A 19,980-nucleotide genomic window follows, 5' to 3' on the forward strand; every position below is an offset into this window, starting at 1 on the left:
CAATTAGTCCCTGCTTCAGCACAGGTGGCTCAATGAGCCACGTGTGCTGAAGCAGACTGATTGAACCACCTGTGCAGACGCAGGGACTGAATCGGAAGGTCAAACTTTTAACTAGGCCTCTGATGAGCTACCTGTGCTGAAGCTGGGATATCCTGGAAACCTTCGCTGTTGGGGGTCCTGGGGGGTTTAGAGGACTGGCGTTGAGCGCCCTTACTCTATGAAGTCCAAAAACAATGTACAGCTCACCGCACATTTCCGTAGTAATATGTAGATATATTAACACACATTCCCAGATAGCTCAAACTCCCACATCCACCACATCATGAATATATATTTATGCCAAAATGAGTGCGACTGAGCGCGGCAAATGTATACGTACAACAGAAGACTCGGGTGCCCAATGCTACATCAAATTGACAAAACATATATGGTAATGAGTATAACGTTTAAATACTTGAATAATAGTAATAACTTGGTTATTTGGTTAAACCCTTTGGCCAAAGCGTCGTAAGCCTGCATACCAAACGTCAAGGTGTAACCAAAAATGCAGGTCCTAACACTAAAACTGTGAACCCTTCCTGTTACCTCTGTATGAGGGGAAGAGTCCTGTCCATTTCAGCAAGTTGCTAGAACCTCCCAAGTTAAAAAGGTGGGGAGGGGCGAGCTGTGGGGGGAGGTGCAACCTAACCTCCGGAGGCTGTTACCAGTCAGAAATATGTAGATATATGGAGGTCTTTTGGGCCTCAATCCTAAATTCTTCTCGGTGTAATGTAGGGAAGGCAAAAAACAAACACCCAGGTTGCATACACCGAGGCGTGTTCCCAATGTTTTAATGCTGCAGAGCAGGGGTGCGTAAAGTTTTAACCTGCGCCCCCTTTGCCTGCTTGGCTCGGCAACCCCTCCACCTTCCCCCCCCCCTCCCGGCTCCGGCGTCAATGACGCCGCGGGGTATTGCGACGTCATGGGTCCATGGCAAAGCGGCGTCTCGTGACCCCCGTGGCGTCATTTGATGCCGGTTACTGTGGCGACGCGTCGCCGAAGACTAGTAGGAGAAGCTGCCGAGGCCTCGCTTGGTCCCCCCCAGCATTTCATTTAAATGCCTTGGAGAGCACGGGACCTCCGTAGTTGCCGCGCCCCCTCTGGATAATCTCCCGCCCCCCACTTTGCGCACCCCTACTCCATAGCCTCATGAGTAAGACCCATAGCGAGTCTTACATTAGTTTTTATACACTTTTCTTTTTCTCGTATTAAAGCGGCAGACCCAGCAATATCCCACATGTGCGTTTTGTATTTTTTTTTTTAATCTGTTCTGTACTATGAGGCTTGTAGCAGTTTGCACTTTTTTTTAATATATATTTTTTTGTATTATAAACTCAATGACATTGATAATGTATTATAATGAACAAGCATTTTTTTCCTGTAGAATCCATTTACAATGTCACATCCCCATCCTCTTCTGAAATAGATTTCACTGGGGGATTTTTTTTGTTTGCCTTCCTCTGGATTTGTACAATGCAAGTACAAATATAGGATAAAGTATCTGTCGTCTAAATTTAACATAGGTTGAACTGTATAGACGTACAGTTGTGTGAAAAAAAGTACACACTCTTTGAATTCCATGGTTTTACATATCATGACATAATATCAATCATCTCTTCCTTAGCAGGTCTAAAAAATTGGGTAAATACAAACTCGGATGAACAACACCTGACATATTACACTTTCATGATTTATTTAACAAAAATAAAGCCAAAATGGAGAAGCCATGTGTGAAAAACTAAGTACACCTTATGATTCAATAGCTTGTTCAACCACCTTTAGCAGCAATAACTTGAAGTTATCGTTTTCTATATGACTATCAGTCTCACATCGTTGTGGAGGAATCTTCTTTACAACGTTGCTTCAGTTCATTGAGGTTTGTGGGCATTTTTTTATGCACAGCTCTCTTAAGGTCCAGCCACAGCATTTCAATCGTGTTGAAGTTTGGACATTGACTGGGCCTTTGCAACACCTTGTTTCTTTTCTTTGTCAGCCATTCTGTTGTAGATTTGCTGGTATGCTTGGGATCATTGTCCTGTTGCATGACCCAATTTCGGCCGAGCTTTAGCTGTCGGACAGATGGCCTCACATTTTACTCTAGAATACTTTGGTATAGAGAGGAGTTCATGGTCGACTCAATGACTGCAAGGTTCCCAGGTCCCGTGGCTGCAAAACAAGCCCAAATCATCACCCCTCCACCACAGTGCTTGACAGTTGGTATGAGGTGTTTGTGCTGATATGCTGTGTTTGGCAAAAAACAAACATGGCACTGCTCATTATGGCCAAACATCTCCACTTTGGTCTCTTCTGTCCAAAGGACATTGTTCCAGAAGTTTTGTGGTTTGTTCAGATGCAACTTTGCAAACCTAAACCGTGCTGCCATGTTGTTTTTAGAGAGGAGGCTTTCTCATGGCAACCCTTCCAAACCAACAATACTTGTTCAGTCTTTTTCTAATTGTACTTTCATGAACTTTAACATGCTAACTGAGGCCTGTAGAGTCTGAGATGTAACTCTTGTTTTTTTTGTAATTTCTCTGAGCATTGCACGGTCTGACCTTGGGGTGAATTTACTGGGACATCCACTCCTGGGAAGATTGGCAACTGTCTTGAATGTTTTCTCACTGTAGAATGATGGACTTTAAATTGTTTGGAAATTTCCTGTATAACCCTTCCCAGATTGCTTCTCTAAGATCATTGCTGATGTCTTTCCTCCTTGGCATTGTGTTAACACACACCTGAATGCTCCAGACCAGCAAACTGCTAGAACTTTGGCTTTTATAGAGGTGGTCACACTTGCTGCTGATCAATTAATCAAAGGCATTTGATTAGCAGCACCTGTCTGCTACTTAGCATCTTAATTCCTATGGAAGCAGTAAGGGTGTACTTAGTTTTTCACACACAGCTTCTCCATTTTGGCTTTATTTTTGTTGATAAATAAATCATGACACGGTGTAATATGTCATGTGTTGTTGTTCATCTGAGGTTGTATTGACCTAATTTTAAGACCTGCTAAGGAACAGATGATTGTTATCATGTCCTGATATGTAAAACCATAAAATTCAAAGAGGGTGTACTTTCTTTTTCACACAACTGTATGTCTGTTTTTCAAATTCATCTACTACTGTATGTAACTATGAATCATAATAACGAGGCATTGATATGTTTTACCTCAGGGGTCCCCAACCTTTTTTTGCCAAGAGCACACTTGAGCATCCAGACGAGAGTGGCGGGCATCAACCACTGCGCACAGTACACTTTCAGTACCTTAGGGGAGGCAGCCAGTGGCGGAAGTTAAGCCCAACTTCTGGCACGGAGCAGCTGTCTGCAGCACTGCAGTTGTGGACACCCACAAAAAACTTGGTGGGCGCCATTGCGTGGCGGACCCCGATTCTACCTGATGCATAGTCACCTAGATAATTAACAAACGAACGCCCTTATGTTGAACGTCCTTTTTTTGCCCCTCCTCTCTCGGAGGCTTACACTGTTGTGGCCTCTCGCAATATAGTTGTAGATTTTCTACGGCTAGACCTTTCACCAACGAAAGGCTACTGGCCCCAGCTGCGGGCTGGCGTGGCAGCACTATCCCCCCACATCTGATTGATTGCTGCAGGTACATTGGGAAACAGTTGTGGTTGTAACATTCTGTTTAGCTGGTTAACCCTCAGACACGTGACCACAGCGGTATTTATATCTATTTCTTATTCACCATCTTCTTGCAAAGAAACACAGTTTATTTTTGTTTGTAGGAAAGTGTAAACAGTAGGTCCTAAATTCTTGTAAACAAAGCTAATTAGATTGTATTTTTTTTCGCGGTAGGGAGAAAGCACGAACGCAAACAGTTTGTGGTTTTCGTTTCCTTCCTGACATTACCAATATGTACTCTCCGCCTCTCCCAAATTGACCGAGCACTACTATTTTGGTTGGAGCCGATGGGCTAACACAAGACTTGTTTGTTAGCTCATGGAACAAACTCCCAGTTTTCACAGGCTGTGGGAGGCTCGGTGATTTATTGACTTGTTTGTTGAAATTTATATTTAGTTTTTGTGGTTAAACAAAGGCATTTATTGGGGAATGTAACACAGTGTTTTGTGCCCCTGGAATGTATTAGCTAGATTATTGCATTCTGCACATCTACTTATAATTTTCTTTGGGGTGGGGGGTTATTTTAGTTCTTCTCCCCCCAGGCCCCCTCCCAGTTGCACGGGACCGTACTGTTTAATGATTGTGTTATTCTGCTTATATTATGTAAATTAGCGTTTATCAATGAGGGCGCCGTGTTGCTTTGGAGTAATTTGAATGATCCGCCGCGGGAGACCACTGTGTTTTTTAGCGGATTGGTGAAAGATTGAGCATTACTTAACATAGGAATTAACCGTTACATTTACAAACTCTGACAAGGCTGTACTTACAATGTAACGTAGCTGGGCTTTTCCCTTTCTAACCACTTGTAACCCTTTGTTACCGGGGGGCCTGCAAAGCATTGTGGGTGACAAACACTGATTTTTGAGCAAAGCATGAACACCGTACCTTGGATCTATTTGTATTTAAAAAATGGGTTGTAAAAGTCTGTTAAATGGGTCTTTTGATGAATTCGGTAAGATTTGGCTCCCCTTCACAACGTCAGAATTTGATCCTGTAAATACGTACATTTTATCTGCATTGTAAGTTCATTATAACATGTATATGAATTGTACCATGTCCCCCTCACCCTCCCTTTCCTCATCTCGAATTTTTTTTTGTATCCCTCCCCGATCATCTTTATAATTTATTAACTTGTTCAAAATGACAATTTTTTTTTTTAATGTTTTTGACACAAAGTTCATTATGAAAGGGGTTGTACTTTTCGGGTCTGTGTAGGTGAGCGATAGAACCTCCAGTTCTAAGCTTGTGTGCGCAGGAAATGTTTGCTGTGTGTGATCTCCCCAGTTTATTTCTGTTTAATGCTTCTTTACAGGAAGCTGAAGCTGGGAGAGGATGGCATTTTTCTGATCTATTTGAAGTGCAACACAAGATTTCAGCTGGTACGATAGATGGCTGCAGCGAAGAAGGGTAAGCTACATACCTACCTGTATTTTGGCTTTTGCTGTGACCTGCATTGAACTATTTGTGGGTTCCTGAACGTTGCATTTGTTTTGTGAGTGGACTTGATGTGTCCTATATTTTTTTGGAATGGCTGATTTGAAGCTATATATACACTACATAACCATTTGCTGCAAATGTCTGTAAATCTAAGAGCATCGCTTTAAAATGCTGACTAAGCTCGTTAAACAATTGTGACCTGCTAGGGCATTGCACCAAGACGTTGGATGAAAACTGCATGCTGCGTATATATATTTTTGTTGTGAACAATGGCGCTGGTGCTCAGATATAAGTGCACAATATGAAAAAGAAAATAATAAAACGGGTATAGTGTCAAACAATAATGTTACGATTAATATATATTTTCCATTACTTCAACATTTACAGTATATGTATGTGTAGCGCACTTTCCCCCCACCCCCTGGGAGATATGGCGGCTACTGGGTGTGTGGTGCATTACCTGTGACTCACATGAGGTCTGAGCTTCCGCTGGTGGGAGTGTGGGGTGTACCTGATCCATCTGGTGGTACTGCCTCCACCCTTGAGGGATCCTAGCAGTGTGGGATAACCCCTTCACAGGACACAATGTAAGAAATACACACTGGTATGAAATAACAAGTTTACTGAACACATAAGAATAATAACAGAACCACTCAAGCCTCATAGGTCCATCCTCCCCCCACAGGGTTCACACCCCGGTGGGGTTTACCCCAAAGTACTGAGGTGCCCCATGGCACCCAACCACCCTGGTGTCCACAGTCAACCCACCCAAAGTGTGTGATGGCGCTACCCACACCCGCGTGTTACTGTTGGTGCACTTGTAGATGGGGATACCTGCCAGGTGCTCCAGCACCCGGTATCACCGACAGAAGAGAACCGACCGTCCCACGCCGTCGTCGTCAGTGAAGGCATTCGCCTCCACGTGGGGTGGTATCCGGCAGGAGTGTCTCACCATGAAGATGGTCTCTGTGCCTTGCGCAGCGTTCTGCTGTGTCCTTGACACTAATGATACTAAGTGGGGCAGTGTCCTTGTCTAAGGCTACGCTTAAAGTGATGGCGACGCGACTGTGACGTCAGGCTGCAGTCGCTGGAAAAATCAAATAGTAATTACTTCCAGCGATCGCGACCAAGCAGTCGCGTCGCGCTTACTATAAGCGCACGCGACGGCGGCAATGCATTTGTTTTGACATTTCCGTTACCGGCACTATAAGCACAGCCTAAGGGGCGTGTCCCTATAGCAGCCACAAGCTATGTGGGAGTCGGGGCCTAGCTGGGGCCAAACAGGTAGTCTCTGGCCCTTACCTACACCCTTACCCTCTGATGTCCTAGTTCCGGCGCGCGAAGTGAATCACTATCCCTCTGCAGGGGAATACTGGCGCCCTATTGGCTGTTGCGCGCCATGTGGTATACCTCCCAGTGGCTTCTGGGGGTTGTAGCCTCTCACGGAGCTTCCATTGGCCGCCTCTCTTGCCTCACACTGCGTATGTGCGGACACAACTATCATGGCGGTGCCCTGCTATGGGAGTCGTCGATAGCCTCCGGCGACCGGGTCGCCTGCCGCATCCTCCGCATCTCGCCGGCACCTGTCTCTGACTCCGCTGCTCAGTGCGACCGCTACGGGAAGTAAGGTGTGTGTGTGTGTGTGTGTGTGTGTGTATTAAATAAACCATCCAAAATCAGAGCAGTGAAACCACATTCAATCCCCTGAATAGCTCCCATTGTAGAAGTCTTATATGGGGTACCTTTTGATGTGGTACATATGACACTTGGCACCAATTTTTGGTTTTATTTTGCAATGACCCCTGGGGGTTTGGATTTACCAAACATGCACTTTATCACATTTGTTAGGGGTATGCTGCTCCGTCAGTGATCTGTGCCATTATAAAGGATAAAGCTGTGATGTTTCATGCTGTTTTCCGGGAGAATGGTTGAAGTAGAATGCGGAGGGATAAAAGGAGATATATACATTTATCTAATTTTAGAAGCCACGGTAATGTAGCGAGTTAATGAATGTACCCTGGGGATTTGTCTGAACTTGTATGAACATACATCTAATCAATGATAGAACACTTTATCCTGCATTGTATATTGTCTGAAATCAGACCCGGTGCTCTGACTGATTTCAGGAGAGCCTAATTCTGCTTCATCTGGGAGTGAATACGTTGGATCATATTTTCAAAGGTTTATGCCTTCACGATAAAGGCTAAGAACATTACCCATTTACTTTTTGTTATTTAAAAGGTTTAATAACTTGGCAAATGTTAGCTGGAAGACCTACACTGTAGCTAACGAAGCGTTCTTATACACATACGCACATACACCCTTATGTGGGTGTTTCTAATTTACAAGTCCGTCAATGGTTCTTAATCCCCTACAACCATTTTTGCCACCTAGCCATGTGATGCTGTACACTGAAGGAAAGCTGTTTGACTTCACAAGCCTTTTCCAGTAAAAATGGTCAGATTTTTTTTGAATTTCCAAATTGTCTCAAACGGTTGGTCTCCACACTCTCCGCATTCTGTTTCTTCCATTCCCCTCCTCTTAAAATCCTGTAAATTTACTTTAACCACTAGTTTAAAAAATGTAAACTTGAATGACTAATGCATCCTACATACCACAGCCTTTCGCCTGCAGTTCCCATCACTTGCATTACACCCAGCACAGGCAGGGCTTGGGCAGCACCAATGGCCAAAGAGCTTTGCACAAGGAATTTGCCACTGGACTTTTTGCCGCAGTATTTAGGCTTTCCACAGTTATCGGCATTGCCCAGAAGGCCCCATACTCCGCGTTACCTGTGGCGGCCAACTGTCCTGGCTGCCCATGGTTGCGGCCTTTTTCCTTGGCCCCATTGCATACGCAAGTGTTTTTTAATGCGGGTTTTAAAACCTCACAGCAAGAGGATGCAACGACAATGGGAGTAGGGTTATGTTGCAATGAAATATTGGAGACTATTTCATTTATACCTATTGACAAGTAACAATAGAAGGGAACAGCTGGTATACATGGTACGTGCATGGTATACCCAATGCAGAATAAGTTACATGGATTTTATTATAATAGCCAATATGTCTGTCAGAGCCATAACTTCAAGTCATGGAACCTACAGACCAGACCCTTTGCATGCTAAGGTGACCCTAGGGTTTCTTTTACATTTTGGGACGGTTTTGTTTCCTTCGGTTTAACTGTTCCGCCTCTGATTGGTTGATCCCTCCCCGTGAAGCTGCCGATTGGTCAGTTTCTCAGCACAAGGCCACTGATTTAGCCTATGCTTTGCAGGAAGGTATGTGATTGGTTGCTGAGCTGGAGCCCTTCCTGACATTCCTTAGGGGGGGAAAGTAAGCTGCGAAGAGGGTGAAGGTCACTAATTTGGGGGTGGGTGTTTCAGTGACTGGGATTTGTGCACCATCAGAGGGGATCCGAACCAGAAGTCAAGTAAAGGGTTACCGAAGCATTTGCGACGTACAGGCCTGTTACACAAACACTATTTTAAGAGCTCGAACGGTGTACCGGCACAGTTACACAGGCCATGATACCAAGGATTTTTGGGTGGCTTAAGCACTGACACTGACCCTTTCTGTGAAGGATCCTAAGGTACGAGTGCCCCTTGCTACTTATTTTATAAATACTGTTATACTATAAATATTACTGTAGTCTGCTCCCCTTTGTCTGACCTGCGGTCACATGCGGGGTAACACATATACATGGAGAACTCAGGTCCCCGAACTGAGCAGTAGGTGCTAGTCCAAGGTAAAGACCGGGGTTATACTTCTGTGGTATCAACTTGCTAAATTACACACACACTTTTGTCATTTCACTGAGGTACAAGCGGAGGTCATGAGAAAATGTAGGTTGTGACCACAGGTAATCAATAGCCAACATGGACAGGGTCATAAAGATAGGTATTTTGAGATGATAAAAATGGTTGGCATTTGTAGAAATGAAGAACACACTTGGCTTGTAGCCAGAAAAGGGGTATAAAAGAGGCAGCCGCAGAGTGTACAGGCAGAATCGTTAACATGCTGCATGTACAAAGCTCATATTGCCTCGAAGAATAAAACTGGGGACTGCTAAAATAGAAAAACCTGTCCATATGAAACTGCGACTGCAAAGAGAGGGTGCTGCACGCCTATTTTTGTAAGCTTATTTTCAATAAGTATCTACATTTAACATGGGTAGAACTCGATGGATATAGCAAAAAAAGTTGTTGTTTTTTCATAAACTTCAACTATGTACTGTATAGGTTATTAAAACACTTAAGCATTTGTTTACCATGAAACCGTTAAACGTTTAAAGCACTTTAAAAATGTTACTTGCCCAATTTCGTTAAATTGCACCAATTATTTACCTTTAATCTATTAAACAAGCGAGTGTAATTGATTTTGCTTTAAACAAGGACTAATTAGCAGGCAGTGCATCCTAGGCCCAAATGTTGTGAATCTATAAATAAATACGTATGTAACCCCCTTGACGGTATGCTGCTATGTGTGCATGCTGCTATGTGTGCATGCTGCTATGTGTGCATGCCGCCCTCTGGCTGTGTTCCCCTCGGGTGTGTGCATGCCGCCCTCTGGCTGTGTTCCCCTCGGGTGTGTGCATGCCGCCCTCTGGTTGTGTTCCCCTCGGGTGTGTGCATGCCGCCCGCTGGCTGTGTTCCCCTCGGGTGTGTGCATGCCGCCCTCTGGCTGTGCTCCCCTCGGGTGTGTGCATGCGCCCTCTTTCTGTGTTCCCCTCGGGTGTGTGCATGCCGCCCTCTGGCTGTGTTCCCCTCGGGTGTGTGCGTGCCGCCCGCTGGCTGTGCTCCCCTCGGGTGTGTGCGTGCCGCCCTCTGGCTGTGCTCCCCTCGGGTGTGTGCATGCCGCCCTCTGGCTGTGCTCCCCTCGGGTGTGTGCATGCCGCCCTCTGGCTGTGTTCCCCTCGGGTGTGTGCGTGCCGCCCTCTGGCTGTGCTCCCCTCGGGTGTGTGCGTGCCGCCCTCTGGCTGTGCTCCCCTCGGGTGTGTGCATGCCGCCCTCTGGCTGTGTTCCCCTCGGGTGTGTGCGTGCCGCCCTCTGGCTGTGCTCCCCTCGGGTGTGTGCGTGCTGCCCTCTGGCTGTGTTCCCCTCGGGTGTGTGCATGCCGCCCTCTGGCTGTGTTCCCCTCGGGTGTGTGCATGCCGCCCTCTGGCTGTGTTCCCCTCGGGTGTGTGCGTGCCGCCCTCTGGCTGTGTTCCCCTCGGGTGTGTGCATGCTGCCCTCTGGCTGTGCTCCCCTCGGGTGTGTGCGTGCTGCCCTCTGGCTGTGTTCCCCTCGGGTGTGTGCATGCCGCCCTCTGGCTGTGCTCCCCTCGGGTGTGTGCATGCCGCCTTCTGGCTGTGTTCCCCTCGGGTGTGTGCGTGCCGCCCTCTGGCTGTGCTCCCCTCGGGTGTGTGCATGCTGCCCTCTGGCTGTGCTCCCCTCGGGTGTGTGCGTGCCGCCCTCTGGCTGTGCTCCCCTCGGGTGTGTGCGTGCCGCCCTCTGGCTGTGTTCCCCTCGGGTGTGTGCGTGCCGCCCTCTGGCTGTGCTCCCCTCGGGTGTGTGCATGCCGCCCTCTGGCTGTGTTCCCCTCGGGTGTGTGCGTGCCGCCCTCTGGCTGTGCTCCCCTCGGGTGTGTGCATGCTGCCCTCTGGCTGTGCTCCCCTCGGGTGTGTGCGTGCCGCCCTCTGGCTGTGTTCCCCTCGGGTGTGTGCGTGCCGCCCTCTGGCTGTGCTCCCCTCGGGTGTGTGCGTGCTGCCCTCTGGCTGTGCTCCCCTCGGGTGTGTGCGTGCTGCCCTCTGGCTGTGTTCCCCTCGGGTGTGTGCGTGCTGCCCTCTGGCTGTGCTCCCCTCGGGTGTGTGCGTGCTGCCCTCTGGCTGTGCTCCCCTCGGGTGTGTGCATGCCGCCCTCTGGCTGTGTTCCCCTCGGGTGTGTGCATGCCGCCCTCTGGCTGTGCTCTCCTCGGGTGTGTGCGTGCCGCCCTCTGGCTGTGCTCCCCTCGGGTGTGTGCGTGCCGCCCTCTGGCTGTGTTCCCCTCGGGTGTGTGCATGCTGCCCTCTGGCTGTGCTCCCCTCGGGTGTGTGCGTGCCGCCCTCTGGCTGTGCTCCCCTCGGGTGTGTGCGTGCCGCCCTCTGGCTGTGCTCCCCTCGGGTGTGTGCGTGCTACCCTCTGGCTGTGTTCCCCTCGGGTGTGTGCATGCTGCCCTCTGGCTGTGCTCCCCTCGGGTGTGTGCATGCCGCCCTCTGGCTGTGCTCCCCTCGGGTGTGTGCGTGCCGCCCTCTGGCTGTGCTCCCCTCGGGTGTGTGCGTGCTGCCCTCTGGCTGTGTTCCCCTCGGGTGTGTGTGTGCCGCCCTCTGGCTGTGCTCCCCTCGGGTGTGTGCGTGCCGCCCTCTGGCTGTGCTCCCCTCGGGTGTGTGCGTGCTGCCCTCTGGCTGTGCTCCCCTCGGGTGTGTGCATGCTGCCCTCTGGCTGTGCTCCCCTCGGGTGTGTGCGTGCCGCCCTCTGGCTGTGCTCCCCTCGGGTGTGTGCGTGCCGCCCTCTGGCTGTGTTCCCCTCGGGTGTGTGCGTGCCGCCCTCTGGCTGTGCTCCCCTCGGGTGTGTGCATGCCGCCCTCTGGCTGTGTTCCCCTCGGGTGTGTGCGTGCCGCCCTCTGGCTGTGCTCCCCTCGGGTGTGTGCATGCTGCCCTCTGGCTGTGCTCCCCTCGGGTGTGTGCGTGCCGCCCTCTGGCTGTGCTCCCCTCGGGTGTGTGCGTGCTGCCCTCTGGCTGTGCTCCCCTCGGGTGTGTGCATGCTGCCCTCTGGCTGTGCTCCCCTCGGGTGTGTGCGTGCCGCCCTCTGGCTGTGCTCCCCTCGGGTGTGTGCGTGCCGCCCTCTGGCTGTGCTCCCCTCGGGTGTGTGCGTGCTGCCCTCTGGCTGTGTTCCCCTCGGGTGTGTGTGTGCCGCCCTCTGGCTGTGTTCCCCTCGGGTGTGTGCGTGCCGCCCTCTGGCTGTGCTCCCCTCGGGTGTGTGCGTGCCGCCCTCTGGCTGTGCTCCCCTCGGGTGTGTGCGTGCCGCCCTCTGGCTGTGTTCCCCTCGGGTGTGTGCGTGCCGCCCGCTGGCTGTGCTCCCCTCGGGTGTGTGCGTGCCGCCCTCTGGCTGTGCTCCCCTCGGGTGTGTGCGTGCCGCCCTCTGGCTGTGTTCCCCTCGGGTGTGTGCGTGCCGCCCTCTGGCTGTGTTCCCCTTGGGTGTGTGCGTGCCGCCCGCTGGCTGTGCTCCCCTCGGGTGTGTGCGTGCCGCCCTCTGGCTGTGCTCCCCTCGGGTGTGTGCGTGCCGCCCTCTGTCTTTGTTCCCCTCGGGTGTGTGCGTGCCGCCCTCTGGCTGTGTTCCCCTCGGGTGTGTGCATGCCGCCCTCTGGCTGTGCTCCCCTCGGGTGTGTGCGTGCCGCCCTCTGGCTGTGTTCCCCTCGGGTGTGTGCGTGCCGCCCTCTGGCTGTGTTCCCCTTGGGTGTGTGCGTGCCGCCCGCTGGCTGTGTTCCCCTCGGGTGTGTGCGTGCCGCCCTCTGGCTGTGCTCCCCTCGGGTGTGTGCGTGCCGCCCTCTGGCTGTGTTCCCCTCGGGTGTGTGCGTGCCGCCCTCTGGCTGTGCTCCCCTCGGGTGTGTGCGTGCCGCCCTCTGTCTTTGTTCCCCTCGGGTGTGTGCGTGCCGCCCTCTGGCTGTGTTCCCCTCGGGTGTGTGCGTGCCGCCCTCTGGCTGTGCTCCCCTCGGGTGTGTGCGTGCCGCCCTCTGGCTGTGCTCCCCTCGGGTGTGTGCGTGCTGCCCTCTGGCTGTGTTCCCCTCGGGTGTGTGCGTGCTGCCCTCTGGCTGTGTTCCCCTCGGGTGTGTGCGTGCCGCCCTCTGGCTGTGTTCCCCTCGGGTGTGTGCATGCCGCCCTCTGGCTGTGCTCCCCTCGGGTGTGTGCGTGCCGCCCTCTGGCTGTGTTCCCCTCGGGTGTGTGCGTGCCGCCCTCTGGCTGTGCTCCCCTCGGGTGTGTGCGTGCCGCCCTCTGGCTGTGTTCCCCTCGGGTGTGTGCGTGCCGCCCTCTGGCTGTGTTCCCCTCGGGTGTGTGCGTGCCGCCCTCTGGCTGTGCTCCCCTCGGGTGTGTGCGTGCCGCCCTCTGGCTGTGTTCCCCTCGGGTGTGTGCATGCCGCCCTCTGGCTGTGCTCCCCTCGGGTGTGTGCGTGCCGCCCTCTGGCTGTGTTCCCCTCGGGTGTGTGCGTGCCGCCCTCTGGCTGTGCTCCCCTCGGGTGTGTGCATGCGCCCTCTTTCTGTGTTCCCCTCGGGTGTGTGCATGCCGCCGTCTGGCTGTGTTCCCCTCGGGTGTGTGCGTGCCGCCCTCTGGCTGTGCTCCCCTCGGGTGTGTGCGTGCCGCCCTCTGGCTGTGCTCCCCTCGGGTGTGTGCGTGCCGCCCTCTGGCTGTGCTCCCCTCGGGTGTGTGCGTGCCGCCCTCTGGCTGTGCTCCCCTCGGGTGTGTGCGTGCTGAACTCTGGCTGTGTTCATGGTATGTATGTACTGTTGCCCAACAATAAAAAAACTTTTTGTGGAAAAAAAAGGAGCAGTCCAAGCTGCCGTGTTTTTTTTAATTTATTTTTTCTCATTTTAATATGCGCATCAATACAATTCACACAATAAGTAATTAGCTAAGTTGCTGATCGATCACAAGAGAACGGATCGATCAGCAAAGATTCGGCTCGGGGGTTCACTAAATGGCTGTCAGTGCAGCAGAAGAGGACCAAAGATGCAAAGTTCTGTGGGGAAGATCATGTGACCAGGCAGTCACTAGATACAATTGGAGCACTGCTAAAGAGGGGGCAGGGCTCAAAAAGGGGTGTGCCAGAGCCTGTTTCAGAGGGGGAAGGGAATGTGACTTTGTAAATGTTTGCTATAGAAACAAAAAAGGCTTGTTACATTACAATACATTAAACATATCATTCAATTTGAGAAAATGCGTGTAGCATTTATTATTATTTTTTTATACAGTACAGAACTGATCAATAAAAAAAAAAACACATTAAGGGTATTGTTTGGTCTGCAGCTTTAAATTGAAGAGGCAGAAAGACAAACGAGCATATTAAAAGATGATCTATTGTGTCGGCCTTCAGGCTTTTAATGAGATTGTGAGAAACCTGCGCTCATGTGGACAAACTTCAATGATCTTAAACAAGCGGTAACATGCACTTCACATGGCTACAAGTGCTGCAGTCAGTAATAATAAAGCTGTCTGTCTGTCTGACACACACACACACACACACACACACACACATCGGGTCTATCGTGCACGGCAATGTGTTGCTGGCAATGAAAGGGATAAATCCTTTTCTAATATGGAAAGATGACGTGGACGGCGTTTAAAGTGCAAGGTGCAGTCCATCTTGCTAAAGGGGACACTTCGCCGCTAGCGAATGTCTCCCAAAAGTTTCCGTTTAGAGCTTCCCGCCATACTGGGGGGGGGGGGGGGGTGGGGGGCTATGCTCGTCTGTGTGTCTGTCTCTGTCCTTGTTTCTCTGTCTCTCTGTGTGTGTCTGTCTCTGTGTGCGAACCGTATGTTATATTGTTGTCTCCCAACAGATTGAAGGTTCCATCAGAGCGGGGGGGGGGGGGGGGGCAGCGAAGAGCAGAGAATGCTGGCAGGGAGGAGAACAGGAGGAGAGCAAGGGGGGGTAGTAGAGAGCAGAGAATGCTGGCAAGGGGGGGTAGTAGAGAGCAGAGAATGCTGGCAGGGAGGAGAACAGGAGGAGAGCAAGGGGGGTAGTAGAGAGCAGAGAAGGCTGGCAAGGGGGGGTAGTAGAGAGCAGAGAATGCTGGCAGGGAGGAGAGCAAGGGGGGGTAGTAGAGAGCAGAGAATGCTGGCAGGGAGGAGAACAGGAGGAGAGCAAGGGGGGTAGTAGAGAGCAGAGAATGCTGGCAGGGGGGAGAACAAGAGGAGAGCAAGGGGGGTAGTAGAGAGCAGAGAATGCTGGCAGGGAGGAGAGCATGGAGCCCCAGCAGTGGGAGAATGGGAAGGGTGGAACGAGGATGGGGTGAGGGGGGGGGGAGGAGAGAGACATAAAGGAGAAGGGGCGCAGTTCATGTCATTTGTTTTATAACTTTTTTTTTTTTAATGTGTCCCGGTTTTTACTTTTGTAAATCTGGTCACCCTAGCTATAAATCATAGTATGTGTTCTGCTGTACAGGAGGGCCCCGGGTACACGGCGGGTTCGGTTCCAGTTCGCTGTGTAGTGAAAATCGCCGGAAAGCGGATCAGGCGATTTTCCGTTCTGCGCATGCGCAAACCGGCATTTTCGCCGTTCTGCGCATGCACGACCTGGTTTGCGCACGCAACCGCCCGTTCTGCGCATGCGCGCCGGGCGCAACCGCCCGTTCTACGATGTGCGATTTTAGGATTCAACATGGCGGCCCCCTTCTCAGTATCGCCGAAAAGCGAAGCGGGGCCCTGCTGTACTATAATTTAAAGCCGCAATCCACATTCCGTATAGTAGCTGCACCATGGGCTTTCCCCCCTTTTGCTAGGGGACGTGGCGCCAGGTGTGATCTAAACAGAGGAGATGTCTTGTCTTCTGTTCGTGTCAAGTGAAGCCACAATCGTTTGATTGCCACATGCCAGAAGGGCTATTGCACTCTGGTGCCTCTGCAGCCACTCCAACGGTTAACTAATTAACCCCCAAGTACATCAAGTGTCTTCTATCAAGTAAAAAGCCCTAGGTTTCTACAATTTTCAGTAGGTAACATTAAAATGACGAAATTGCTTTGTTTTGATGCTGCTGCTGGAAATGTTTAATCTTGGGTAATGGCTTTCTCGCTCTCCGTTAGATGTGGTATTTATATCTTTAGAACGAACGTCGGGTCTCCAGACCAGACGAGAAACTATGGCATAGTGTCCCTGGTCTGTTCAGGTTTTAATGCTTTGCTGTTGAGTTGAAATGGAGACAGAGTATTTTTTTTTAATAAGAATAGACGTTCTGATAACATCAGTCTCTTGCTGTGTTTTAATGAAGCAGAAAGGCTGGCTACCTGTTCACTGCCCATCATCACCCAGCAGAATGGAAAAATATAACCCCAATCTCGTGTGCTTGAATGCTCGCTTATATATAAATATAATATATTAAATATAAACCATTATATTACTTCCCCCCCCACCCCACCCCCCTTTTTTTTTTGTTTCAAAATATTGGTTTAGTCTCCACTGCTATTTTGCTACCTACAGCAGTGGCATGAATTGTACACCCTATGTTTAATGTGACCCCAGAAATGGGAAAAAAGCCATGACCCGTTCCGGCTCCCATGTCCTCCCCTCTTACACCCATTAATTTGCCTGAAAATTGGTCGCCCTAAAAATGAACTACAACGTACAGTAGATGGACCAATTCTCATTAGTGCGGCCATGTTTCTGTAGCTTTTTTGACGTGTGTTAAGTGGAGCAGATTCTGAAACGCCTGCCCGATTTGGATACAATGAGAAGCTCTGTTTCCTCCACCTTTAGCGACCGTTTTAAGTGTGCTGAAAAGGTGCTAGTGCGCTGCTACTAAGCTGTGACCAATATTAAAGTGCAATGTATACACTCATACAATAAAACAAGTGGAAATGTTCTAGTTTAGGAAACAATGTCTAACACTAGACAGCGTCACTAGGTGATGTGCATAAAAAAATATAAAAAAGAATAAGTGAAAATAAAGTCTAATATAAAAAAAGTCAATAGTCTTATCTGTAAACAACAAAAACGATAAGAGTTCCAATTTTCTTGATGCAATGTGCATGAGGGTCCAGGCGTGTGCTGCTCTCCGGTGGAGGGGTTCCAGGCGTGTGCTGCTCTCCGGTGGAGGGGTTCCAGGCGTGTGCTGCTCTCCGGTGGAGGGGTTCCAGGCGTGTGCTGCTCTCCGGTGGAGGGGTTCTAGGCGTGTGCTGCTCTCCAGTGGAGGGGTTCTAGGCGTGTGCTGCTCTCCGGTGGAGGGGTTCCAGGCGTGTGCTGCTCTCCGGTGGAGGGGTTCCAGGCGTGTGCTGCTCTCCGGTGGAGGGGTTCCAGGCGTGTGCTGCTCTCCGGTGGAGGGGTTCCAGGCGTGTGCTGCTCTCCGGTGGAGGGGTTCCAGGCGTGTGCTGCTCTCCGGTGGAGGGGTTCCAGGCGTGTGCTGCTCTCCGGTGGAGGGGTTCCAGGCGTGTGCTGCTCTCCGGTGTGTAAGGAATCGGGTAACACGTCCTTTGCAGCGTGTTCCCTCCTTACCAGCTGCTGCCGCCGTGGCCACTGTTCCTGCCCATGCCCGCTCATTACCGAGCGCGTGCGCACCCGCAGCTCTTCTAGCTGCCGCACGGAACCTGGTCCTGTTGCGCGGCTCTCCCGCACGGCGCGCGCACACGCGCACACGCGATGACGTGCGACCATCCCTGTCCTGCCTTTAAATACTTCCTGCTTCCTCCTATGCTTTGCTCAGCATAATCCTATGTAGCCTCGTGAAGCTCACTTCATTTGTGCAGTGCTCTGTCTCCTTTGCAGTTAACCTATTGTGTACCGACTCGGCTTGTTTGTGGACCCTTCTAGATTTTGGACTTTGGCATACCCTCGACTACGGCGATCTCTCCTACCCTTGAACACGGTATACGGATTCGGACTACGCTGCTCTCTCCAATCCCAGACCACGGTTTACAGACCCCTACTATCCTGTCTTCTCCAATCCCGGAACTCGGCAAGTATACCGCATCTCCTACACTCTCCAACTGAGACCCGGCTACGCCAAACTATCCACCTTCCAGGCACGCCTCCGCTGCTGCGGGTGTGTGGTGTTATACCTTCCCACCTCAGTGCCCGGTGTTTGTAGGCAGCGCGAGCGTTACACGGTGGAGGTGTTCCAGGCGTGTGCTGCTCTCCGGTGGAGGTGTTCTATTCCTCCTCTAGTGCATCTAGAACCAAAAAGAGGGAAGCGCAGAGAACGCCCATCGTGAAATTCAGTTTATTTTAAACATGTTCAACTCGCATTTCGCTAGAAATACAAAGGAATTCGCACTCTCTTGTGGAACTGTGGCACCCACTGAGGCAAAGCTGCTCCTCCGATGGTGTCTGTCTCTCCTTCTTGCTGGGTCAGGCGCGAACATAGGTGCGGTCACACTCGCCTCGTCATCCACCTCTCGGTCTGTCTCCAAGTTCCGCAATGTTATGCTGGCAGCGAAAGGCGGGTGAGAGTCCAAATTACAATACAATTAGGAGCTCTGTCTAGCGAGCGTTTTAAGTGTATCCCAATATAAAGGTTTGTGTTCTCTATGCGAGATTCTTCATAATTTAACTATTAAGAGCGGGTATATGATGATTTTATAGGGGGACGTTTTGGCATATTAAAGGTGTAGGTTTGTTTTTATTTTTTAACCCGTTATTTTCAGATTTTCGAAAGAGTATGGGGTAGGGGTACAGAGGAAGAATGGTGGGAGGGGAAAAGGGAGAGGTACCACCACTGTCGAACCATTTAATATAGTGTCTTAATGCTTATTTTTATACATTCTTTATCTCGAGGTACTTCATGTTACTGTATAGACATTGACGGCCTCTATCAAACACATTCTGTATACAGATCAGGTCCTCACCTATGCTTTCTGGTCTCCTCGCTCCTCGAATTCCTCATCTCGCGGTTATTCCGGTCTATCGTCTCTGAGCTCCCAAACCTTACAGAATTTTTTTGTTGTATGCTTTAGGAAGGCCGTCTGCCTCTCCATTAGCTCGACCTCCCTAATTCTCTGCACTACTCTTTGTAATGGAGGGGTAGGTTTCTTCCAGGCCGCTGGGATAGAGCGCCTAGCAGCCATTAATATAGATGTGGTTAATTTACCTATGTGCCGGTTTATATTTTCTGTAGGTTTCGATAATATAAATATAGTTGGATCCAGAGGGCTATTGACCCCTGCCACCTTTTCTATTAAGTTTTGGATCATGGTCCAGAATGGCTTTGTCACAGGGCACAGCCACCAAATATGGGCCCACAGCTGAGTGGAGAGCCAGGACCCCACGGCAACTAGTTTTGTTCTGGCCGCCGAGACACCTGTCCCGGCTCTCACCTGTTGGTGACCCAGCTCGCACTCCCACCGCACATTGAGAGGTAATACCAGACACATACATGTCCGGTATTAACTCATTTTTTACTGGACGCAGTAGCAAAATACCGGTCAGTCCGGTTCAAAACCGGACACCTGGTGACCCTACATGCCGCACCCTCTCCAGCATTGCTCTGTTCCTGGGAATATTTGTTTCAATCATTTAGGTGTAAAGTACCAACTATATAAAACCCCATTGCTAACAGAAACTCCTATTTCTGTAAGTTCAGGTTTATTTTATATACTGCCTAGCTAACAATGCATCCAGTAAGCTATGTCTTATTTTTGCGTCAACATGCTTTTTGTTTTTCTTCTTTTGGTTGGTGCGATTTATGAACGCCATTTTTTTTATTATTATTACTTAATTTTTTATTGAGCATTTTCAAACATACATAATGAGGTAAACACAACATACTACACAAAAGGAAAAGGGGATACAGTAATACAAATAAACTGGTTGTGGAACTATGAACGTCATTTTAACAGTTTAGTGAAGTTCTGGATGTGCAAATACTGTAGGAAAATTGTACACTTAATGTATTCCCATTTTCTTTTATATGTTTAAAAGACTATAACAAGATTGGAAAACCAGTGGGATGTGGATGGACACTAGGTAATACATTGTATGATGGAAGCTTTTTGTTACCCATTATACATCTGTATCTGGTAAAGTATGCTGGGAAATCTCATATGTTCCCCTGCCCTTTTCCTGTACCACCCTCAACCACCGGGAGATGTTACCACACAGAAAGATTATTGCTTCGGATGCATCCTCCTCACTGCTGATCCATTC

At 50.2% G+C, this 19,980-nt stretch overlaps 1 protein-coding gene across 5 annotated transcripts in view; it reads left to right on the forward strand.

Moving 5' to 3' along the window:
• The window catches only part of ADISSP (adipose secreted signaling protein), a 183,612-nt gene that overhangs the window by 37,921 nt on the left and 125,711 nt on the right, over positions 1-19,980 (forward strand). For all 5 annotated transcript variants that reach the window (XM_075572792.1, XM_075572819.1, XM_075572810.1 and 2 more), the window contains exon 2: positions 4,994-5,088. In XM_075572792.1, the coding sequence (XP_075428907.1) occupies positions 5,070-5,088 (19 nt within the window). In that variant the 5' untranslated portion in view covers positions 4,994-5,069. The remainder of the gene's footprint in view (positions 1-4,993; positions 5,089-19,980) is intronic.

The sequence above is a fragment of the Ascaphus truei genome, chromosome 1, assembly GCF_040206685.1.
Source record: "Ascaphus truei isolate aAscTru1 chromosome 1, aAscTru1.hap1, whole genome shotgun sequence".
Classification (NCBI taxonomy): Eukaryota; Metazoa; Chordata; class Amphibia; order Anura; family Ascaphidae; genus Ascaphus; species Ascaphus truei.